The 25,311-nt window shown below is 41.7% G+C and overlaps 2 protein-coding genes across 6 annotated transcripts; both read right to left on the bottom strand.

Moving 5' to 3' along the window:
* Nucleotides 1–780: 780 nt before the first annotated feature.
* gng3 (guanine nucleotide binding protein (G protein), gamma 3) lies at nucleotides 781–3,838 on the bottom strand. 4 transcript variants are annotated; one of them, XM_086131253.1, is made up of 3 exons: nucleotides 3,562–3,838; nucleotides 2,682–2,781; nucleotides 781–2,043 (listed from the first exon to the last, which is right to left on the bottom strand). In XM_086131253.1, the coding sequence occupies exons 1-3, from the start codon at nucleotides 3,690–3,692 to the stop codon at nucleotides 1,915–1,917; spliced, it is 360 nt and encodes a 119-aa protein (XP_085987379.1). In that variant the 5' UTR covers nucleotides 3,693–3,838; the 3' UTR covers nucleotides 781–1,914. The 4 variants fall into 4 exon arrangements, with proteins under 4 accessions (XP_085987379.1, XP_085987381.1, XP_085987380.1 ...); XM_086131255.1 differs by having other exon boundaries at nucleotides 3,555–3,700; XM_086131254.1 differs by having other exon boundaries at nucleotides 3,402–3,672.
* A 1,732-nt stretch (nucleotides 3,839–5,570) lies between these two features.
* LOC147193622 (uncharacterized) lies at nucleotides 5,571–24,079 on the bottom strand. 2 transcript variants are annotated; one of them, XM_086131251.1, is made up of 4 exons: nucleotides 23,813–24,079; nucleotides 11,990–14,061; nucleotides 11,530–11,832; nucleotides 5,571–10,530 (listed from the first exon to the last, which is right to left on the bottom strand). In XM_086131251.1, exons 2-4 carry the CDS (start codon nucleotides 14,043–14,045, stop codon nucleotides 10,265–10,267), a joined length of 2,625 nt encoding a protein of 874 aa, XP_085987377.1. In that variant the 5' UTR covers nucleotides 14,046–14,061; nucleotides 23,813–24,079; the 3' UTR covers nucleotides 5,571–10,264. The 2 variants fall into 2 exon arrangements, with proteins under 2 accessions (XP_085987377.1, XP_085987378.1); XM_086131252.1 differs by lacking the exon at nucleotides 23,813–24,079 and having other exon boundaries at nucleotides 11,990–14,855.
* Between the last annotated feature and the right edge of the window lie 1,232 nt (nucleotides 24,080–25,311).

The following is a 25,311-nucleotide window of genomic DNA, read 5'->3' as shown; positions in this document are numbered from 1 at the left end:
TAAGCCAAGGTTGTAGTCGAGATCACCCACATACACGTTAGTATTTGTTAATGTGATGTCACGTGGCCCAGACCAGTAAAAATGATTGCATCACTGAAATAAATAACGACGGTGATATTTTTCACGCATAAAAATATTTGTCCAGCTGTAAAGTCTCCCGAGCAAGAAGTTTACCTGCCAATGTCATACACAAACCCCAACGAGTCGATTTCTGTTTCTCCCACTGCCCCGATTTTTAACCAAATTGAGGGATACCACAACAATTCGCCTGGACCATTCTAGGTTCCATTCCTAACAGCGCCAACGCCACGTTACACCCAATTCTACCTGTGCAAATTACTAAAAGAAAGAAAACTGCATCCATGTGCACAGTCCCCGCAATGCCCCCTTTTTAAAATAAATTCAAAAACAGTTGGACAAATAAATTACTGGTTTCTGATTTCAAAACTAGTTGTCCATGAATTTTGTTGTGGATATATGGGATTATTTAAGGCAATCATATGGCTTCACAGTTAGACAAAAATAAAATTGACACCCTTGCTATAAAGCATTGATCTTATTATTATTATTATTATTATTGATAGTTCAAACTGCATATCAGATGTAATTTAATCCATTTAAATGAACTCTGAAAGGTACAGTATGTGCATGTGATGTAAACCGTCGTCTGTTACTGATGCTGCTGTGTTTGGCTGTGAAACATTTTTTTCTGCAAATGATTGCATTTGTACATGTCCACTGCAGTAGCTGTTTAACAAATGAAACCACAAACGTTGGGAATGCCGTTTCACTACAGGTTTTATTTCAGCGCTTCATGTTCTTTGGTGATGATTTTCCTGTCAAATGTTGCCACTGTCATACAAAATGTTGAAAATATTCGCACAAGGATTCCAAAAATAATGACGCCAAAATAACAGTGAAGGGTCAGATGTGTCATTCTTGCCTTTTTAAAATAATCCTAACAAGTTATCAGATGTTTTCTTGGTGAAGCTGTTGAAGGATGGGAATGACACAGCACCTAGATTCTAACTGCTCTACCGTATTTAGTTTTAACATTCTGAATGTATATTTACCCTCATGATCCATTTTATGAGGCACACCTACAGAAAATGATCAGATGTAACACAGGAGCTGTATCAAAAGATGGTTGCGCTATATTGGCGCTGCAAAAATATTTAATCGGGCTTCATTAAGATCCACTGACTGTGACAAATAGCTACAACTTACAGCCCCAACAATAAACACTGACAAAAGCAAAAACGGAGGGAAACGTGGACCGTGAATATTGATTAACAAATTCAGGCATATGCAGAAAATGGTTTATAATGTTAGCAATTTAGGGGTATAGTGTATGGCTCATTAGTTTGTGTGGGTGTACCTAATGAAGTGGTGATGGTGTTTGGATGCATGTTTGAATGTTTTTGGTGACTCCGGTGTTTATATAAATCAGTTGACCTTTTGCGCTATACCACATATTGGTTAGCAACAAACTGACGCACACGCGATCCGAATCCTCTTTTGACCTGATTACAGCTTACTAATGGCTTTTAAGAACCAATAGCCATTCTTAAAAGTCTAATATCTGACTAACGTCCCAGATAAACATTTATAATGCTTCCACATGAATGTATCCTCTGAGGTATTGTTGATCCAAAGTGAGATTGACATTTTTATAAATGATATGTCTTCTTGTGGATGACAGTTTTTTTTTAAATTTCTTAAATACCGGTAGGTTTGTTTTTCTTTCGACCTGGCAACTTTCACTGATGGCTCTTACTCATAATCATTTAAATGATGTAGTTCCTTTTGTACTGGACTGTGTACTGTACACAGGCACCATATGCAAGTACCGTAGTCGGTGGTACACATGTACTCTCCATTTGTACTTTTTTTTGAAACAAGCCCTGATTGAGCTCAAAGCAGAGCGCAAAAGAATTTCTTCTCCCTGAAAGGGTTCTCCGAAGTGGGCACGGGTGTGATCAGGGGGTCGTCGCAAGCGTGGGCGTCGCAGTACGCCATCAGGTCAGCGGCCGCCTTGGATACCTGCAGAGGGTCAGAGTCATCCTCATGGGCCCGTTGTTTGACGACACTTGCTACGAATTCATTCCCCGTGGTTGTTTGTGTACGTTCAATGCAAAGTTGGAAATCAAATTCTATACCGCGTGTACCAGGCTGCTGATTGAAATCTACACAGTATCAAGACATTGAAGTTTAGGCTCGCATCAAAGCAAAAAAGGAAAAAAAATCTGCCTATCCCTCCAACATGAAGAATGGCCTTCAAGGTCAGCAATGTCAGTGTCAACATGAATTTCAAGAGCAACATTGGCAGAGGCAGACTTTGTCTACATTTTCATTTATTTACTGTACTTCAGTAAAGTATAACTTGGAAGGTGTAAAAAGCATGTGTACTAATGCAATACAGTATATACTGCCTGGCCATATTAGATCATATATGACGTCTTGACATTCAATATACAAGTTACGGAGGATTTATTCCGCTTTGACCTACACTACATTTTGATGACATTTCTAATCATTTGGTTACCTTATTTGGATGCACGACACGCAAAATATCAGCCCCCGCTCTGATTCTGTGCACTTCTCATTTGTAAACGCAAGGTGTGCTAAACTTACTTATGATTAATATCGTCCGGTTTGTGAGGAGCTCAGTGTTGCTTTACCTTTATCCTGCAGAAACTAGCCTCGATCTTCAATTGCTCAACCAGCTTCCTTGCCTGGCCGACACTCATGGTGCTGTTCACTGGGGTGTCTCCTTTCATTCTGGAGACAAACATAGCAAAAGACAGTCAGTCTTTTAGGAAGACAAAAAACCCCCCCACGATTTTATGATCATTTGTCCTGTTGAATTGCATTGATTTATCGCCGCAATGCACAAGGAAGTGTTGCCTTTTCATTGATCTAGTCATATTTGTAAATAAACTCTGTATATAATAGCAACTTTAAATCAACCATACATCTCAACGAAGGGCTTACACAAACAAAACAATACACAGCACATAACTCCACTGTTTCGGCTCAAAAATCTCAGTCATTACAGTCAATGTGTCATATCGCAGCTGTTACATTCGTCACCTTGTGCCTAAAATCAATCCCACGGTTTCAAATCGAATATATTACATCAACAAGGCTAACTGCTTGAATTGCATTCACCCTGACCCGCACAATTTAACCACAAGCAAGAATAACCACCAGGATGAAATTAACAGCCCCGCTGCACAATCCTTCCTCAATGACTCAAAAACATACCAACGTGACTGCAAGTAACAACAGCCGGATTGTTAATAAAGAATACCAGACGTGAAGTGAATCTGTTCCAGCCATTGTGGATCTTTCCCCTATTGTCTTTTCACCCCTCTCCATCCACCTATTTGCCTCCTTACCCGTATGATATTCCTCTTCAGGTGCAATCTCTTTCCCCCCACCCTCTTGTCTCCCGTTTTGTGGGTCTCTATGGCCCTCTGTCAGCTTTGTGTGTGTGTGTGTGTGTGTGTGTGTGTGTGTGTGTGTGTGCTGTCAATGTAGCTGGACCCCACCCCTTACAGACGACTGCCTGGATGCTCCCCTGCTCTCAACAGTCCAATGCACTGCAATCCCGCCACAGTAAAATCCGGAGGCTCATCCTCTCCGCAGTGAGTGGTATCTGCCAGATGGAGGAGGGGGAGGCACATCATTGATGAGGTTTTCTTAAGGGGCCGGTGGTGGAACTGACCATATTCGTGGAGGGGAATTTGGAAAATGGGGGAATTTCCCAGTCTTACATGCTGTATCTGCCATGCAACAAAATGGTCTATGCGGGGTTCAAATGTTTGTTATTCGGTGTGAAAATGTAATGTACTTATTGATGTCAGCTCAAAAGGTCTGAATCATCACTGCCCCCTTCCCTCTCTGTAACGCCCTCCCTCTCCTCTGTTGCTATGGGGACTGCTGCAGTCTACTGTAATGGTTTACAATATCACTCTTTCTTTTTTTTTAACCTCAGGAAATTCTTCTCGTGAGGCTTATTTCAATTCTTTTCGGCACACACGTGAACTAATCAAAATTTGGTTGATGATGCACTGAAAGACTAAATACCATTTAATTCATTTTATAATGAATATACAAAGTAGTTCGGCAGGGGCTCCTTTACATCGCGAAATAGTGCAAACAGCTCAAGCACTGTCAACACAACAAATGAACAAGTTAATAAGACAAAAGTATTATTTTTTGGGGGGTTGAATGGCTCTGATTATGTCGAGCATGTTTTGTCTCTGTCAGCGAAAACCATTTTTCGCGTGACGAGATGTCGCTCAGAATTTACAAGCGTAGCCGTTTTCCCCCCTTGCTGTCGTAAGCCATAGACATTATACAGTACACAGCTCAGTGTGGGCATCGTACACCAATGATGCCGCCATATTGGATGTGGTAATATGAAGCGATTGCTGAAGAAGCGCCTTTCGTTTTATTTTTATCACCTTTGTTTGCAGCCACCAATGTATGCAACACTGTAACAGTGATCCTATATGACTAACATTTATAAAGGTCACATTTTAAATTCCTTGTCTTTGATGCTTTGTTTAACAAAAACAAATGCAAATGTTGTGTTTAGCGGTGAAACAAAACGGAATTCCATTAAAGATAATTCCGGGTTTTGTTAGCCCGATTATATTATAGTTTTTAAAAAATTCATTCATTTACTCCTAACTTTGGTGTACACTGCCCACTGCCTAAAGACAGCTTGGATAGGCTCCAACACTGCTGTGACCCTCATGAGGATAAGTGCCTCATTCAGACAAAAATAAACAGCTTCACTTTTTAACAATAAAATAAAATGAACAAGTCTAAACACAGACTTGTTATCTCTCTCTGAAATACTAGCCGTACGTTTACGCCTCTTCGAATAACTGTTTTAGATCAAACTTGTGTAAAAGGTCAACATATTGTTGACATTGTGAATCCATGCAGCAGATGGTGCACATCTCTGCCTCGAGGTTATAGTCAATAAAGATTAAACCGTATTGTTGAAAGATTTTCATTTCAGCCCATTTGTGCCATTGATTCTATGATGACTGGTAGAACACTGACATACTGGATGGGGTTCGGGTGAGTGACTGTAGTGACAGGATTGAAGAGAGAAACAGAGGTGGTGCCATTCCACTCACTCAGTCCCATTTTACAAAATTGCTAAGTGCTGATCATCATTCCAGGTTAGGTAAAACGAGGAGAAAGTCCCAAGTCCCAATCTACATGTTAACAAAACCCCGTGATTGTTCAGAAGTTAATTCCAACCAGATACTGAATAGGTCCTATATTGATGTGCCTGCAGGGGCTTGATCACACAGTTGTAAGTACCATCTTTGTGTTATGCAATTCTAAAGCAAGCAGATGTGGGTGGCATGATGATGATCAAAATCATCAATTACAATTGGCTGTCTGTATTGATGGCACATTTCAATACTAGACTGTTGGCTCATAGGACATGATTGTTGAGGATGTCCATATCATTATTATTTTTTAATCTTAACTTCATCCCATCCTTCAAGGAAAACAGACAAATAATACAAAAATACATATGCATTTCCTTCTTATTTTATTATTACAAGCGAGAGTTCCGATGTGTTCATGAGAAATGAACATGAGCAATGTCCTCATCCAGCCATCCTCTTTTGCGCTGCAATCTAGGAGAATCCTATATGGGTTATTTAATTCATTTAGAATCGAGGGGGGAAAAAAAAAAGAGGAAGTCCTCATAGAAATCTTCAGTCGCGCCACAAACATTGGTGCCAGTGTCATTACAGTTGCGAAGAAACACATGTAAAATGTCATAACCTTGCCGGTCAACATACAATGCAGTAGAACAGCCACTGTGCACCGAGCAGGCTGGCATGTTGCACAACACGTTCATCCCGGGATGCAAATTTGGCAGTGTGCCAACCAATTGCAGTGAGCAAAGAACCATTTGGATTCGCTTGCTTGCCCTCTACTTAGGAGCAATAATAATAATACAACATTGATGCTAAAAATGATATTCCAAAGCACATGGGCACCCATTTAGAATTCCTGGATGCATCGAAAATTTAAAACGATCCGGCATGACTGTGTCCCAGTTGGTGTGGACGAACTTGTGTTACTGTCGACGCTGTGTCCCAATGCTTTGATCTCAAAAGTGCAAACTGTATCTTTTGTCCATCAAGACCCCAACAAACCTCCTGTTTTGGGGCCACTTTAGAGGTTTCTTAAGCCAATGGAGGTTCCAATCTGGGAAAGTTGTTATATTTTCTTCCCCTGCTCCAATTACATTTTTGATTGATGTCGTCCTTTTTTTTTTTTTTTTTTTTGTTCATGTGCGGACTGCATGTCTCTGGTGGGAGTGCTGGCATCCTCAGCGTGCGAGTTAATGAGCTGGCTAGTTTGCCTTTCTTGATGATAATTTGATGCTGAAAGAAACCACAATCCCTAATGTCTGCTACATCAACACATTTGCAGCAAAAGATTTATCTCGCTCAAGACATATTACGAGCTTTAAGAAATGTCCCAAAAAAAAGTCTCTTCTTCCCTTCTAATACCTTTTCAAGGAAGACGCTACAGATGGTCCAGCTGCGCAAGTAGTCACACTGAAATGAACACGCAGCTTTGAGGCAGCACAAGTGAGTCATGTGCATAAATTGCTACACTTGTGCCCTTTCCCAACCTGCACCGCTTTTTGTGATAAATGTGACGTACAAAGAAGTCTTGGTGATATAGCAGCATCGTATCAGTCACAGTGCACGTAAAATCATTTTTGTGAAAACATTGTCTTAAATAGAACGACTTAGTACTACAGGGTGAAAAGCGAGACAATCGGAAAGGATTGTAACATAATTTTCAGTAGCAGTGGGGGTGCAAATCAATAATGTCAGAAAAGGAGTTGTCCAATTCCGAAAGGAAACAGGTAATAGTTGTTGTTTTTTTTTTAACCCTTCAGTTTCAGCCAAATGTGATATCTGGTACAGAAAAGTAACACATTGATTCAAGATAGACAAAATACAAGTATAACAGGTAAGCAATGCACTGGTTTACAATGTTCTCAAAACGGGTACCAGAGACACATCGACACCTTGCAAATCTTTCGGCTTTACAAGTGCAAAACGGATTTGCTCACACGAGTCTGCAGCCCAAAGAGAATATCTCGACAGTAAGTTAATAAAGCATGAAATTAAACATCTTCCTTCTACCGCCATTAGCATATAAAGTCTGTAAAAACCACGGAGTGATGACAATAGGCCCTTTTCCAATGCGGTCTATCAGCTCGGGGAAGACGGAATTGTTTGTTTGGTTGGTTGATGTGTCTCAAATACTAACACTAAATATAAGAAAAGGTGTGACTAGAAGAGTGGTAGTGTAAAAAAACAATAGTTAGCATGATGAGGAAACATGACCGTAGAAAATATATGCAACCTATATAAAACTGACATTATTAATAAACATAATAAAAAAATAAATACAAGTATTTCACGGTCATTGTTCTAATACTGACACTGGTGAAAGACAGTGAAGGCGGTTTGTTTTATTTTTGAGAACTTTTGAATAGGATTTTCAATGTCCGATTTAAAATAGTGCAGTATATACCTGCTGAAAAAACATGCTACGCTTTTTATTGTGTCTCATAAATAAAAGTAATTTGCGAAACAAAAAAAAAACCCAGCAAAAGTTAAGCACAATGTTTTGTACCTAATGTGACTGGACACAATGAACACGTGTTTGATCATCAAAAAAAAAAAATCATATCATGCATTGATTTTGACAACATGATTTGAATTAAAAAGAAAATGGCCTGTGGTAAGAAACTACAACAATAGATCCCAGCAAAAATACCTTTCTTGGTTCAATTTTAGAATACAGCACAGTGTATAGCATCGGAAATGTGCAAAATAATTAGCGTGCCTTATGAGCAGCTCCGAAAATATCAATTCTGTTCCAGTACCAAATTCTTTCTATAAAACGAGTTTACAGTATAAATACATGGACTCGCACCAGGAAGCAACTACGGTAGGCCTATATATGGCAAACTCCTGCCGATCAACGCTAAATACAGATAACACTAAATACTTTATAGCCCAATGTTTCGATATCACAAAAGGGGGCTACATTTGTCAGCTTTCTGTGAATGTTGAAAATGCCATGTCTTTCGTTGGTCTTGTTTTTTTTTTTTCTGACATGAGACCCATAAGATGATGTCGAATGGACCCGATTAAAGTCTCGTTCACAGTAGAAGTGTTCACAGTGAATCATACCTTCTCTAATCAAAGCATCCGTCCGTTATCCGAACAGCTTTGGCCTCACGAGAGTCGACAAAGCCTTCATAAAACAGTGATGCATCGTCACGAGGGCCACAGTGAGGATAAGGCTGGAAAAGGGCGTCACTGGAAAACGGATGATTCTGGCTCCTTCACTTAATGAATTAAATACAAAGCGCATTTGTTTTGCGGGGTGTCTATAAGGGAGACTTGTAAGCGCCCTGATCAATACATTGTAAACATTTGAAATGGCTCTTTTACTCTCCTTTGCTATGAAATTCAATTTAGGGAGCACATTGGAGTTGAAATTGTCACCAAGCAAGTAAAAAAAAAAAAAAATTACAATAGTAGTAGTACCAGACCTTTGGTGTAACTGACCACACCATTACACCAGCGCAGATCGCATCATGTATCCAATATCAATTTAGGATACAGCTTCACAATTGATTTTCCAATAATGTTTGATAATTTGATACTATATTACAATTATACCAAGGTCCTTTAAAAAAAAAAAAGTATATTCAGCCCATGTACTGTATGTACCAGTGGCTAAAAAAACAACGTACACCCAACAGTAATCAGTTTGACTGCAAACTACAACGACAAAAACATTCTTTACAACTGTGACAGTGTCTTCTACACTGAACAATACTGAACATGACTTAATTCATTTTATCTTAGTACAGAATTCATGATAAAACTTTGTATTAGCTCATATAATTTTGGGCAGACGTACCTAATATCTGAATGCGTTTACAAATGGCATCACTCGGATCATCAACCATCCTGTGTATAAAGTCACTTCCCAAAAGAACAAAAATCTTTCAACCTTTGTTTGTTGAACCGTGCAATTGAGGATGATGTTATTTTGGTGGTTTTACCTGCCCTTTGGCTGCCTCATACTTCAATATCAGTGCACATCATGTACACTTTGAGCCATTTTTAATGAGATGTTTGTCTCTTCTACAATATACTGTAGCTCCCAGATTAATGCTACTCACATCTGTATTAGGTCCATGTGGCATTTTAGAAATGACAACTTGATCAACCGATGTGTTAAAGTGCATTGTAATAGTGTTGCTACATGTTGGAACGTATTGTATTAGAGTGACAATGCAATTTTGCATGCAAGTATGGCTTCTGTTAGGCTACGTTTACTTTCTGTTCCCCGGTGACCAGGGCAGCATCGATTGCCCAAAATGTAGTGCATGATGGGAATTCAGCCAATTTTTCCCCTCTGGATTCAAGTCTTGATAACCTTTCTGACAGTCTATCTATCCATGACAAGCCATATGGGGAGAGCACTACTGAGTCCTGGAGGCTCAAAGACGCATGGACTCCAATACAATCCCTCCCGGTCTATCCTGTTCGGATGGGGACCCTCCCATTTGTTAACGTTGTGTCAAGGTTTTTTATGGCTAAAACCTGAAGAACATGCAGCGTTGGAGCTCCCCTACCTAGCCTAGCTCCAGAATCAGCATCAGCACACAAAGCGGCATGTGTACTTCCGCTCAATAAATGTTTAATAATATTCATTTTCCGTCAACAACTACCGGTAATTCATTAATCCATCCCACACGGTTTCTCATTTGCCCGCAATTGTCGTGGCAATCAAAGGTTAGCACATCCCATCACCAAACCTACGATACAATTTTTGTCAATGGTGGCCTGAAACAGGGCTGCCATGGCCACCTGGGACATAATGTAAATGTAGCCTTAACAGTGTTTGTATGGTTGTTCATGTAAATGACAGGAAGAAATAGGCCTGAAGGGGAAAAACAGAGATATTTCAATACAATGTTCCATCTATATTGGCACATTATCTCTAAACAGCATACTGGATGATGATCAAGTTAAATAGCTACTTACATGAGGTCATTTATCAGTTTGTCTCATGTTTCACAGTATAAAAGTGCATTAATTGCCAAACATACCCCCATTTTCCTATTAACCTGCTCCTCCAAGCCAAATTTAGTGTGCGCCAGCCCCTTTCACACTTGGGTCTCGACGCCATCAAGTTTAGGCATCAGGATGCGAGGAGTCAACCCGGAGTTGAGGTCTCTCTCAAACTCCAAAAGCTGCCCCATGAAGTTTAGATTTGGCGACACCACAGGACGGCGGCTGCGCACGTATTTGTAGGCATCCGTCATTGTCATGAGGGTGTGTTTCATTAGGTAGGCGATGACGATGGTTGCGGAACGGGACACGCCCGCCTGGCAGTGCACCAACACACCCTGTCCACTCTGATATGCTTCCTCTGTGGATGATGGGGAAAAAAACAAGGCAATTATACAGTGATAAGGACAATCTGTCAGGGGACACAGACTCACGCATGCACACTCACATGTTCTCACAAATGCAATACGCAACCAGATCTATCAACATCTTCATTGGCTTCCACCCAACCCATCTCTATTGCTCTATTATGGTGCACCTGCAGAATGGGATGTGGTGGCGCCTTGTTGGCTATGAAGCCTGCCCTCAGCAGAATGGCGATAATGCTCCCCCTCCCCACTCCTCATTTACTCCAAATCTATACCGTGCTCCCCTTGCAGGAGCTCAGTCTGGAGTTGTTATTCCCGGCCTCCCCCTTCTTTGTTTCTCTTTTCATCTTCAAAAATGGTGCAATGTAAAAGGGGACCTGGAGCACTCCTGTTCTGTATCCCCCCAAAAGCCAAAGCCCTCCTTGCAGATGAGATCCCAACATCAAACATTATGCTTTGTTATTGTGGTTGTTGTAAGCACATGTAGACTGAGACCAGTTTTTAATGCAGTGGTACTTTAACTTATAGTCCAAGCAGAGGTGTCAAATCCAGGTCAGAAAGTGGAAAAACCCTTCCACAGTTTGTATTTAGCTATGGGTGGAGACCAAAGGTTAGAATATAACGAGCCAGCTCATTAACGTGCACAGTGAGGAGACGGCACTCCCACTAGACCCTTGCGGTCTCCGTAAGTGCTTCTCCTCAGCCGGGAAGTAAACGAGCTCCCTGAGAGGTCATTAGCCTGCCGGTTGTGTAGAAGCACCTGTGGCTAAAGCCAAAGTGTCGCAAAGTTTTTACTTGACACATTTGAGTAGAAGTGTTCCAGATCACAAGTTAAGAGCTGTCCTTTAATAGATTTTTTTATTTTATTGTTTTTGCTTTGCGTTCTATGCCAAATACTTGAAAAAGGAGCATACAGCTCGAGTCTGACACGCTATTTTGACTTATTACTGAACAGGCGAAACAGTCAAATGAAATTAGTAGAACCATCTCACCGATAAACTCAAAAACCTCCTCGAAGTATTGTCGAAGGTTTTGTTTGCTGTTGTCTGTGGCTGGCAGCCTTTTGTAGTGCAGTCCTGATTTGAGGTGGTAGAGGGGGAGGTGTGTGGTCACATTGACCACATAGCCGATGTTGAGGTGCAACAGCAGATCCAGATCTTGAGCATCCCTCTCATTTCCAAGATACAAGAATGGCAGGATGGCACTGACCACAGCGTTCTCCGCATCAGGCGTCATCGCAGACTCCTCAGACAGTGAGGCAGGTAGCGAAGAGGAGAGTGGCAGAGAAAGGTGCACTGTGGAAGGACAAGACCACATCTTGAGAGAATTGTCCTGCTCAAGTTTGGATACATAAAAGCATATTTTCATCAGTGCTTACTAGCTGGAATTTGATCAACAGGTAAAGTTTTTTTTATGATGACCCTGAACACAGAATGAGGGTAAGAATCTTACTTCTGCTCTTCTCCTCATTTTGGTCTCTGTTGAGCGAGTTCAGAGCCAAATGAAGGGACTGAGCCGATGGTAGAGAATGTCCCCCGTCTCTCTGCCAGGGTTTGGGTTTGATGAGTGTGCTGGGAGCGGACGGAGGAGGCGAAAACGAAACCGGCGACGGTGGAGAAGGGGAGCGGGGTGAGGGCGAACAAGGATATGGTGTCTCTCGATTGCGTTCAAGAGTGCCCGCCATTCCTGCATCATCTGCTTTATTAAGAAGCCTCCTGAGTGAGCTCCGTTGTTCGTCATATCCCGGTCCGGACCTGCAGCCCAAAAAATCCAGGGCGGCCATCTTGTCTTGTTGCAGTCGCCGCCGGCCAGCATGGTCTGTGAGCTGAGCGTGTGCGTACTCCTGCAGGTTTTCACAGTCGAGGCGCACGAGCCCAGTTCTTTTGCTTTCATTTTGGATCTGCCTCGAAGTCGTCTTTCCAACTCCGATTCCTATTCCGGCACAGTGATTCTGTTGGGCTGTAGAATGGGTCATCTTTCTCGCCAGTTCTTCAGGCCAAATAGTTCGTACGCTGTAGTCATCATCGTCAGCTTGGAACATAGAAGCCGAATGAGGTGCTCCAATGCTTCTTCCGAGGGGTTTACCTCTGCGAGGATTGAATGTTACCACGATGGGGTCGCTGCTACAATAGCTGCAGGTGGAGCTACCTGTGTGTGAGGCTTTGGGATTACAGCCCGTGACGCAGCTTTGTATTGCCCGAAGAGGGGCAGAAGAGGATATTGGGGTACAAGGCAGGCATCCCCCAACCATTTTCTTCCGAAGAATAGCGGGGCTCTCAAAGTTTCCAGCCTCACTGGAGCAGGAGGCACAGCGGATCGGTTTGAACAGGCTTGTTCGGTGTTCAGACACAGTGCTGTTGGTTGAGGAAGTGTTAGAGGTGGAGGCGGTGGAGAGACACCCTCCCAAATTTCTCAGGCCCATTTCTTTGCCTCCTTTTTTGACTGCACCAACGTTATGAACGCAAGAAAATGAGGTGGAAGAGCTACCTCCACCTCCTTGGCAACTTGAGGCATGTCCTTTAGACCCTCTGCAGCGTACCAACCTCCAGCAACCGCATCCGAAGGGTTGGGTGCAGTCGATAGTGCAGGTGTGGTCAGGACTGGGAAAACCTCCTGTGTGGGAAGTGCACGGGGACAGGGGAAGACCATGAAGAATATGAGGATGGTGGTCCCTGTGGCGGGATGGGCGAGGTTGGCTAAATTGTTGGAAGGAGACGGGGATTTGGGCGGGGGAAGAAGAGGGATGGTTGGAGTTTAGGACGGATGCATGGGGAACAGGGACGGAATTGTGGTGGTAGGGAAGACTGTGATGCACGGTGCCCAGCTTGGAGCTCTTGTGATTCAGTAAAGTGAATTGAGGGTCAGGTCTTTTCAGAAGAAGAGTTGTGGTTTCGTTCTCTTTTACATCCCTGAGGTTGTACGGCTGTGCCTGCGCAGGGACAAATTGCAGAACTCCGCCGGCTGACGGCAGCTGACCGTGTCGACTTCGCTGTAATTTGTGTTCGCCTCCACCTGCCCGCTCAGCGCCGCCAGTTCTTCCCCCAGTCTGATCTGAATGTGATGGGGCACATTTTCGCTGCGTACCTTTGGCGCTTCCGCTGCGGCCGAGGGAGTTGCTGATTTCTGCTCTCCCGCCCTTGTCCAGAGTCAATCTGATATCAATAGTGTGTGTGTGGGATGGCAGTCGGGGGCTGAGAGTTACGGTTCCATTGCTGTGGCAGTGGCTTGGGATGTTCCTGTAACCCGGAGGCGCTACGGAATGATCGCCCGGGCTTCTCTGTCCGCGGGAAGATCTGCGTTTGCATTCCAAAGTCAGAGCTTTACAGGTGGGTGAGTAGAAATGAGGCTGGGAAAAGTGAGGGCGAGGAGCACGGGTGATTTGTCCATTGGAAGAGGCGGATATCTGAGACGAGTGATGTGGAACGGCTTGCGGGGAAGCCTCGCACAAGGCAATGTTTTTAGGCCGCTGGATGACCACTATACGCTCGTCGAGAGGAAGAGGAGGCATCTGGGTTCATGGGAAGCTGTCCAGTAAAAAGGAAGAGAGAAGAGGCCAAAGATTAGTCACAACCTTATTGTACATTGATAAAAATACAAAAGAAAATGTGGGTCAGACTTTAAATCCCATTTGTTTTAGTCCAAAATTAGGATTGTTTGCCTTTGGCGTTTAATATTTCAAAATACCCGTTGCTGTTTCATTGTTGGCACAGCTAGTCAATTATTTATGAAATGTAAAGTCAAACCCCACAAGCACCACAGACAACACAACATTGGACATGTTTTTACGTTCTTATGAGTCACCTCTGGTATCCGAGGCAAATGAAAACATACCAAAGGATCAAACGGGAACAATGTCACATCTCATATTGAATATGAACTTGTCACACAGAATTCTTTCATCATTGGCATCACAAATGCGAGATGAAAATTACACCCACTGGTTTGACCTTAATGGATAATGTTGCAGCAAGGAACGACTACTCCCCTTTGCCATATCCATTTAAATGTGCATATCTGTTTTTTTGACTCTCTTATACCCGAGCCACTTGCCAGAAAACGGAATATTCATCGACATATCAAAAAAGTTGGCAACCCAGCAACAGAGGGTGCCTTCATAATGAAACATTAAATCAGAAAAGGTTGCAAGAGTATGTTAACCAGGATGGCAATTGGCTTCCTAAAAGCTTGTTTACAAACATTGTGATGAACTTGCAACAACCTTCATCCCTCAGAGGACTCATCAAGTCTTCGTAAGACACATTTGCTGATGTAAAGGAGAATGCCGGGACCGGGGAGGGGGCGGGGTAGGCAACTGTGCTTCGAGTGAGCCGTTTTCCTGCTTTTTTTCGAACGGGGGGGGGTCAAACTCATTTTTGTCTCGGGGCCACATTGTAATTACGGTTTCCCTTGGAGGGCCGTTATGAATTTTGGGAAATCATATAAATGTTGAATCCCCTCCACATATTACATACACAGCCCACAATAAATTAATGAATAACTAGTTCTAAAATCTGAAGTCAATAATAATGACTATTATTGTGGATGACATATGACAATTTGAAATGTTGGTTCAGACTTTAGCAAGCATCATGGAACTTGACATGCTTGATTTGCTTTCGCGGGCCACATAAAATGAGGTGGTGGGCCAAATCTGTTTTAGAAGATTCCCTCTTCCACCACACACGATTCAAATGAACAGCTCATCAGCGGGCTCTGAAAAGCCCGGTAAGGACGGCGATCGTTTGAATCAAGTGTGTTGGAAGAGGGAATCTTGTAAAACAAGCAGGAGTGCAGCTCTCTTGGGCTGGAGCGGCCATGTGATAAATGCCTTCTCCTAAACAAAATGGACTGTTTGGAGCTGTGGAGAAGGTGTGCCACACATAAATAGATATTGTTTATTTTTGACAAAATGCTGCCAACTGATTGGCTCAATCAGAAATGTACATTTGTCTTGGTCTTAGTATGAAACAAAAATAAAACGGGTCACCACATACACAAAACAATTCAACTTTCCCCCCCAACACGACACGGCACGAATAGATTACAGCTCATTAAAAGGCCACTTCCTGTTTATTTGAGCCATTTAATCACCGCAATCATCGTCATTAACATTTAATGACTTGTTGCTACAACACACAATAGAAAACCCATCCCGATGAACATACATGCTGATGAATGGGGATTATCTGTGATATGAAATGACTGCGGGAGTCATTCATCTGTCGATGAAATACTTTTATCTACTTTTGACCACATTGGAAAGCGGGATCAGTTTCCACGCACTTCAGTTGGGTGCAAAGTGTACAGCAAGCTTCTGTACACTCCTCGAAAGGGCAGCTTTTTTTTTTTAATTAGAGAGGGTTACTGGGCCTGATATAAAACAATGTTTTGATTGATACGGGTAGCTGCAGGTTTTAAATTCCTTGTCAAATTGTTCAGAAATAGCTTTTCTGATGAGCAAACTGTGAAGCCAAATAGAGACCAGCATGACTCTCTGCATCAAGTTTTTATGATGAGATGGTGAGATTGACAGAGTGATGTGACAGCTTTTTTTTTTTTTTAATGCTTGTGTTGAAAACATTATCTTTGTGGTCAAATGCTCAAACATGGCGCAGAGCAGGGGTGGGAAGAACAAAGCCTCTGGATACTCATGATACGATAAAATTACAATATTTTTTGACTGATAAAGGAATGGTAATTTGATAGATGGTAAACAAATCTATGGAAAATCTATACACTACACGAAAATTGGTATTTTGCCAACTTACAGAAGAAAAAAAAATCTAAAATATATTTTGTATGGTGTTTATAAGTGGACTTGTAAACATACAAACACACCTACAGCACATTGAGCAGCCGGGTCATAATAATGTCACCCTGGATTTTTAATGAAAGAAAAGTAAGCTTTGCAACATCACACTTTTTTTTTTTTGTCATATCAAAACATTGCACTACTTACCATATTGGCCTGAATATAAGACGGCCCTGATTATAAGACGACCCCCTCTTTTTCAAGACTCAAGTTTGGAAATAGACTTTTTGAACACCAAATTAATTTTTATACAGAAAATAATTACAATACATCTGAAACAAATGATTATAACAATATATTTGAGAGAAAATGCATGTTATTTTGCCTCATTTAAATCTTAATGTCTGAACATTTAAATATGTAAACTAAAGTGCAATCACATTCGTAAATGAATGGCTTCTGGTTTTTGAAATGTAAATTACATCATAACTTCTCAGCTGCCGGTTAACCTGGCCGATCTTCGACCCACTTTTCTCCAGATTGTCGCTACGTTTCTCCATTTTCTGTTATCTCTTCTATTATTTTCTTCTCTTTTCTTTCTTACCGCTTTTTTAAATTTTTCTTCTTCGTGCGACCGCTATTTTTATTTTTATTCTTTGTGACGGGTTCACTTTGGCCTGGGGAGTCAAGTTTAAGATTCGCTTCAATGATATCTGGCGCCATCTAGCGTTGTAAATGGGTATAATGTCTAGACCCCGAATATAAGACGACTCCCACTTTTTCAGTCTTATTTCAATGCAAAAAAACACCGTCTTATATTCGGGCCAATGCGGTATTCAAGATTGTTGGCACTTTGTTTCTGACAACAAAAGTGATGACAACAAACTCATGAAGATGGGCTGTGATTTCCTTTTTCGGCAATAGGATGAACAATGCGTATCATAGAAACAAAATGTTAGTTTTTACAACTGCATGTTTAGTTTTCATCGACCGGTGACAATTTGAATATTCAATGCCGGCGTATGAATACTGCACGACATTGATGATGAGATGATCAGAGTCTCCTCTGTACTATCGTCTTTGGATGTCCTTTACATTTTTACTTGACACATAAATGCAAACAACATTACTCCGTTTTTTTTTCGGTATTTTTTTTTTTAAATCAAATTGACCAATACAGTCAATTTCAACATTCTGTCAATTACAATATTTTAACAGCATGTGTGTACATCAGGTTAATTTTCAATTGTTCCCCCTTGAGCCATATTTGAAATGATCCTCTCATGGAGTGTAAGACCTGGGGGAAATGTGGATAGTGGAGAATAAACGGGGAGACAGATTGTATCACACTGTAAAAAAAAACACACACAATGGGGGAAGATAAACAAATCTCAACCGACCCAAAGAGAAGGCAACCTGATCTTTGGCGTCCTCGTGATCACGTCCATGCACACAGTCTGCCGATGGTGTCCTCATCTTTTGTGTGTGTTTTTTTTTTCCTTTTTCAGCTTAGCCTGTGGTAGAAGGGGGGGTGGGGGTTACATTGACCCAGATTTGTCATGGTGGAAGCCACTATCTCTCTGATCGCCACTCTCTCACACACTGCCACTGAAGGCCAGCTAGTGGCCTTTTCACTCCCTCATCGCTGTATATTTAGCAGACAGTCATAGTCCCCGAGACAAGGAACACACCAAAAAAGGAAGAAGGAAAAAAAGGCAATCCAAGCATGCTCTTTATGTCGTCACTCATGTGACACGGTGATGCAATTAAAGTTGGAAGGAGCTAATTTCAACATGTGAGTGGATAACTAGATTGGCCAGAAGAGTTTCTCTGTTCCATGACCAGACAGTTTAACAAATCAACTCTCAACATTCTTTCAAATCTGCATGTTTCATCCAAATAATGTGATTTCTTTAACCACATGTTAAATATTTAGAATAGAATTCATTTGAATGTCATACATACGAGCCCACACGATTGATCTAAAATAAGTTTAAGTTTGATGCATGGATAATAAACTGTCAAATAGCAAAAATAAAGCTCCCCCCTCATTTACTCGCGAATGTACAAGTCAATACCCCTGTGGCATTATAGGAAAAAAATGTTTTGTTGCATTTATCTTACAAGTACGTTCAAACAAAAATGTGTCCTCCTCAGTGGCATTTCCATATTGCGTCATAACTCTAAAAGGTATTTTTGAGGCAAACGCAACACTGCTCTTCACCCCCCCCCCCCAAACCCCCCAAAACAAAACACCATATTTACAGTAAAGATTGATGGGACAGCTCCGGAATGAATTTCAGTTGTTCTAAGTGTTCCTAATGTTGTGGTTGTCATAAACAAGTATTGCAATATACAAAAGCAGAAAAACTTGACATTTGAGGCACCTTTCACCGTCGCCGCTGATAGTGGTTCCTTGCCAGCTATCTTGCCGCCCTAAGTAATAATCTCGTTCCGCTTTAATGGTGCCTGAGTTCCTCACTAGAGTCTGAAATGTGTTTCTTTATTTATTTCATATATTTTATTGCTTTGCCAACAACAGAAGCAAGAGCAGAACTACAGTGATTATCTCTGCGCATTTGGAGTCATCGATCACAGTGCCGATTTCTTGTCATGTCAAGTGCGCTTTCAGAGACGGTGCAGCGTTTGGGGAGGAGAAGCTGTTTTATTTTGGGAACCATTGCTTACCAGGCTTTAAAAGATGAAAGACAATGTTTGTGTTTTTTCGGCCTGCGGCTAAAAGACATTACGAGTACCTGAATGCGCCCAGCATGAAACGGAGGACTCACTATGTGGCTGCAAATAGCAAAAACCAAGGATGTGTTCAATCAATAATGGAAGAAATTACACCATATAGAATAATGTTTTTTTTTTTTAATGATATGAAATTAGTTATTTATTTATTTCCCCCCACAGTGGAGGCTTCCTGAGTTGTTTGGAATGACATTAATCAATGTTGCCTGTGCTTATTGTGTGAGCATGCGTATGCCTCAAAGCAAACTGGACTGACGAACGTGTCCTGACAATGACCAAAGGACAAAAAAAAAAAAAAAAAAAGGTCGCTGCATCCCCGTGTATGCAATGACGGCACCGTTTGTAATCTGTGTGAACTTGCACAGTAATTAGCCTTTGAAAAAAAACCACAACCACATGGAAGAATTTGAATATTCGATGAGCGACCATAGCAACACTTCCCGGTTGTGGTTAATGAGCACTTTGATACTTTGATGGGGTTTGTTGCAAAATCTTCTCTCCTGCAAAATAAATCAAACACCTGGAAGAAAGCTTTGCACCGTTCAGTTTACAAAGCAAAAATTATACTTCCACGCACTGTGACAAAGCTTCGCCTTTACACCGGTGTTTCAGCACCGTGTCGGGTCTTGACCCAAACATTCGAAGAGCAGAAGTGTCGCTTGCAACGGCAGCGGGATTGTGTGCTGAAGGCCAAAGGCAGCTCAAAGAAAATCGGTAAAAACGTAATATAAATGGTAATAAAAGCCTGGCCCCTGTTCGGCGACTGGACAAAGTGGATTTGGATCAGACGTTGCATCCTAAATGCCTTTTAACTCTTGGGTTCCCAGCACGTCCCAACCACTCACAATGTACATCTTTTTAGTCATTTAAGTTGAAAGCGGAAACAGAATGTTGAAACGCAATCTGCGCTGCACATTTATCTCGTGAGCCGGGCGCAATGGATGCACATAATCCGCATAAAGTACAAGTGCAGCGGCGATGATACAAAATTGCAAATGTTGATATGTTGAGGATGTCGGAGAGCTTATCAGAAATGCACCGAGCAGGCCGAGCAGCTAAATGAGAACCAGTCTTGTCTGCAGCCTAAGAAGGTGTGGCCAATGCACTATGAGTCACTTTTAATTATGGCCGCAATTAATCATGCCGCTGACTTGCCATCCAAAGCCCACGATAATAATGCAAGGAAAGTCGATATTTTCTCATACCGGAGTAGGCCGCATTTACAAGACGTTTACTTATTATCTTTCGACTTCAGATTGTGCTATTACAGCAATATGAACTAAAGCGAAATGACTGACACCAATGCTACGGGCCACTTTCTGAACGTGTTATGATAATCAGCCCGTGTTTGGCTGCCTCATCAGCACTCATGCCCCCCATCCCAGCCGACCGAGAGGAAGTCAGAATAATTACATCACTCACTCGGCCACACTCGGCAAAGAATGTGATGGACGTGACAAAACAAAATGACCAAATCTTGTTCTCGCCTCATCCGTACAGTCATCACGGACACAAATTTTGAATAGTTATTCAAATGTGCCCTGCCATTGGCGAAAGACAAGTCTAACGTGTGCCCCGCCGCCCACTCAAAGTCAGTTGTGGGTCATTGTATAAAGCACTGATGGAATGGATGAATATGACTGATTAATATACAGTGGTACCTCTACTTTACAAACGTCTCTTCATACGAAATTTTCAAGTGACGAAACACCTCAACAGGAAAATATTGCCTTGAGTTACGAAAGAAATTTCAAGTTACGAATGGTAAAAATACAGTATGGGCTGCTCCTCGCAGGTCTGTGTTTCCTGAACGCAGCATACTTATAACCGCTCTGCCATTGACTATTACAGAGGATCATCCTGGCATCCCATTGGCTAAGAGGGACCTCTACCGTATGGGTCGAAGTAGATAGATATGTGTCTATGCAGCGTCCTCATCATTCGCCTCTCGGGCCATAAGGCGTTCCGATAATTTTACGTAAATGCGAATCACCCAGAAAAAGTGTTCACCAGTCGGGCGATCGCTCACTATGCTGATGTTTCCCTTGGGCGTTTTCAAAGGATTGTTAAAAGCCGACAAAAGCAAAAGTCCTTCGATCAGTTCTTTACAAAACGCCAGGCAAAAAACACTTCTGAGAGAGACAAAAGAGGGCATAAATCGAGGACGCAGTTAAAAGTTCAATGACCATTATTTTTATTCTTTACTCTATTCTTTGTTTTTTGCATTATGCACAACTCATGTATTGTGCAATAATCTAATTGTAACATGTATTTGTTACAGATTTTGATGCATTTTTATGCTTTAAAAAACATTTCTGTCTGAATTTGGGGGGGCTTGGAACGGATTAGGGCATTTACATGGAAAATGCGTCTCTACTTACAAAATGTTCTAGTTACGAAATTTCTTCCAGAACCAATTATTTTCGCAAGTATAGCTACCACTGTATTTTGAATAATTACCAGCCATAGTAGTAGAACCATTTGGCTTTTAAAATAATTGGTCTGCAATCAACCTGTGACCTCAGAATGCTGAAACATCAATTGGATGTCCAATACATTTAAGTCAGAACTCGATTATTCTTTGCAACCCCTTTTTGAGATGCACTCCATAGGAAAAAAAAGTATTACAACTTGACATTATACATAGGCGATGGTAAGTGGAAGACCATATGAGTTGGTGTGCGTAAAAAACATTCACCGCTAATTTATAGACTAACCACAGCTGGTCAGTACGTCTCATCTGAACCAGAAAAGGGTGACATTTTTTTCCCACGAAGAGTTCTGATTTGTCTAATCCGTGGCCATGTTCATAAGAAGAAGGAAAAAGTGTGGCCTGATATAGACGACTAAGAATAGCAAGAGAGGAAAAGCTCCTTAGAAAAGAAACGTCGGAATTTTGAGTCCTCTGTCAGATAAAGAAAAAGAAGCCCACAGTCTGCTTTAAAGACTAATCTCCTCTAGGAATGGGTTTCTGAAGCCCCGCTGTCATGGCAAGTTATTGGGAGTTATTGTAACGACTTGACAGTTTAAGTCACATCGCCAAATGCCAATAATATTGATGCTTTCAAAAAGTGCTTCCAGTCCTCAGATCTATTGCATGGCACACTTTGCATACAAACCCCAGAAAATTGGGACATTGTATGCAAAATAGAACACAGTGATTTGCGAATACTGTACTTTTTGTCAACCTGTATTCAATTGACTAATATTCAAACTGAGGAAAGTTTTAGTTTTTTTCCCCCCGATTATAAATTCATTTTAAATTTGATGCATATGAGGCGTTCCCCAAAAAACTGGGAAAGTTGAGGAATGAGTGTCATGATTGGGTCTACAGGTGCTTTTAAGAGGTATTTGCCCCATTCCAGATATCTGTATTCTTTGCATATTCGTCACATACAAAGGCTTCAGTTCATCGAACCAGACTACGCGGGGAAACACAATGTGCAGTTCCTCAATGCGAATTTAAATTATTAAGGCACAAAAAAAGTTTGTGTGGTCATGGAAACTCCGACTTTCCAAACATGGACCTTGTAAGTAGAATGACACGTCCCAATCAACACTCAGCAGCTGCAGGGTATGCAACTGTCAAATATTGCATGAATGTGATGACTAATTGAATATATTTATGATGATGGTTGCAGTTTGTCGTGGAACTGCACTGAGCAGTCGATTTAAAAAATAATAATAATTTGATGCACAAAGTACTGTCTTCACACTTTCACTTGTGAGACCACCTCACAAACGAGATGTTCATCCCACGTTAATAAAGAATTTTCATCATCTGATGGACAATGTCGTCTTCAGTTAACATGCTGACAGCCTTCGTGCCCGACATTTGTAACCTTGCCAGTTAGCATCAATCTACCCTGGGCAGACATAGACAGAAAACCAACCAGTCATATGCATAACCATAGTCTTCAGAGAACCAAAAAGTCATGTTTGTGGAATGTGGGGAGAAGCCAGGGTACCCAGAGGAATCCCATGGAAGCATAGGGAAAAACGCGCCATGCTCACAGGAAGAATAGAGATGGTATTTGAACCCGGAAACTCGGAACCAAGGAGGAGACACGGTAACCCCTTGGGTCCACTGTTTTACAATTGGTCACCTTTGCAGTGGATGCTGAATGACTGGCCTGGCAGTCGTGTAATGAAAAGCGCTCCGAGAAGCAAGTGTCTATCTAAGAGGCTTAATATCATCAAAATAATTGGATCCATCTCCCTTTTAGTTTTTCTCCCAGTAAGCTCCTTGTTGTGTCTCATTAGCATGACCACAAACATAAGAGGTAATTGTTTGAAATTATTTATCTGTTATTCATGGGAATACAATACAGTAAATTGAACATATTTAGCTGCTTTTCACACATCCGCTAGGTGTCCCACTACCCGATTTTCCAGAATTAATTGCACGCCCGTCGTGTTGGAGCCTTTTTTTCCCCAACCGTTGATAGAATAAAGCTGCGGTGCGGCTCAAAAACATTCAATTCATGTCAACAAAAAATGGTGATGAATTAAGAAACGCGCTCACACGATTGCTGACATTCTCCAGGCAACGCATATTCACGCAATTTCAAAAAGGTAGCACGCGTGCAACGTTCAATAGAAATGCGTGGACAACACACAAAGCGCGATGTAGATGTGCGGTGAATAGGACCCCCCCCCCCCCCCCCCCCCCACACACACACACGCATGTCACTTAGCGGACAGATACTTTTGCGCACGCAGCCCACCGAACCGGACGTTGACGGTTCGACAAAAAGGGAACGACTTACATCATGAGAGGTAGTCCTGGAGTGCAGTCGTCATTTCGACGCAGCCTCACCACTCGTCTTCATTCTGGAACCGTTGGATCTGGTCTGATCCAGATGTGTGTGGCGCCGAGGCTGCCCGCGTGCTCGCGTGGACATGGGGCTTCAAAATTAAGAAGAGACTTTAAAATAATAATTTAAAAAAAATCGATTTAGTTTGCATGAGCAGAAAAAAAAATAGCGGCATGTGGAGCGCCCTTCCTTGGCCGAGTGAGTGTGTGTCAAAGTGAGCGGCGCGTGCGTGTGGGCACGTGTGTGTGTGCGCGCGTGTGTGCGCAGGGAGGTGGGCTCTTTTGTCTATGCTGTGCATGACATCATCTCAGGCCAATGGGGGAGCGCACGAGATCAAGAAGAGTCACGGGTGTGCATGTTGAGACACCCAGTCATGCTCACATTCGTCATGATTGTCTTCCGATTATTATTTTTTTCTCTCTTGCTATTTCAGGTCAATAACGAGACTAGTGCACATGAATTCAAATCAATTCGAATTGTTTAGTTTTGGCAGCGAGGTGGTGCTAAACACCAGAGGTGGCAAAAAAGTACTTCTGCACCGAAGTAGAAAGAGAGATTGTTGCGATTTTGTAACGACTCTTCGAAGTAAGAAAAGGTTAAAAAAAATGTGGAAATTTTTTTTTTTCCAACAATAGCTTGATTTTCACCTGCAAGGAGTTTTCAGTAGTGTTTTGTATTATGTTGTGTCATTATTGAATTGAATTGAATTGCATGATTTCCCAACCAAACAAAAATTCTCTGAGCTAAATGTTTTTAATTTATATGACACGCTCCCCAAAACAAACAAACAACCCCCCCCAAAACAAGCACTTCGTTTGTTTCATTAAATGCATGCAACAGCGTCTGCAGTCAGCCAACAAATGATTGATCCGACTTCCTGTGACCGATTGTTTCGCTATTGAGCCGAGCTGTCACTGTTACTGACATAACTTACAATGCACTTTAGCAGCTAAGCGGAGAGGCTGTTTATTTGGAGTGTGTGACTGACAAATCCTTTTGTCATTTGGAGGAAATATGTGCCTTTTAGCTTTTGAGTCAATTTTATCCCGAGCTAAATTTTTTGCTGAATGCTTTTAGTGCCAAAAAAAAAAAAAGTTAAACACAACTGAACTGTATTTTAGCAGGAGTGCATATAATGAAACCCAGGCAAAAACATTTTTTTTAAATCAGCGATGTAAACACAATTCAAACAAAGTCATAATCCAATTGCTCTGACAAATTTTAATTACCGTCTGTAGTCAGCAATCTACAACCTTCTATGATAGGAAATGTTTACTTGATATAGTGTATATTCTATTTACATGACATTGTCAGCCCGCATTTTAGTGACGTTGCTCATTATCAGAGTGTTTCTCGCTCACCAAGAGGGGATCAAATTACTATTCTTAACAAGTGGTCACTTTTCATCATGTACACGCTGAGTAAAGCCACAAATGGGCCCCACGGAAATG

The sequence above is a fragment of the Hippocampus guttulatus genome, chromosome 15 (genome assembly GCF_054856545.1).
Source record: "Hippocampus guttulatus isolate MCC_2025c chromosome 15, RoL_Hgut_1.0, whole genome shotgun sequence".
Taxonomy (NCBI): Eukaryota; Metazoa; Chordata; class Actinopteri; order Syngnathiformes; family Syngnathidae; genus Hippocampus; species Hippocampus guttulatus.
Note: the sequence above shows the minus strand (reverse complement) of the source record. Positions and strands in the feature narration are given on the sequence as shown.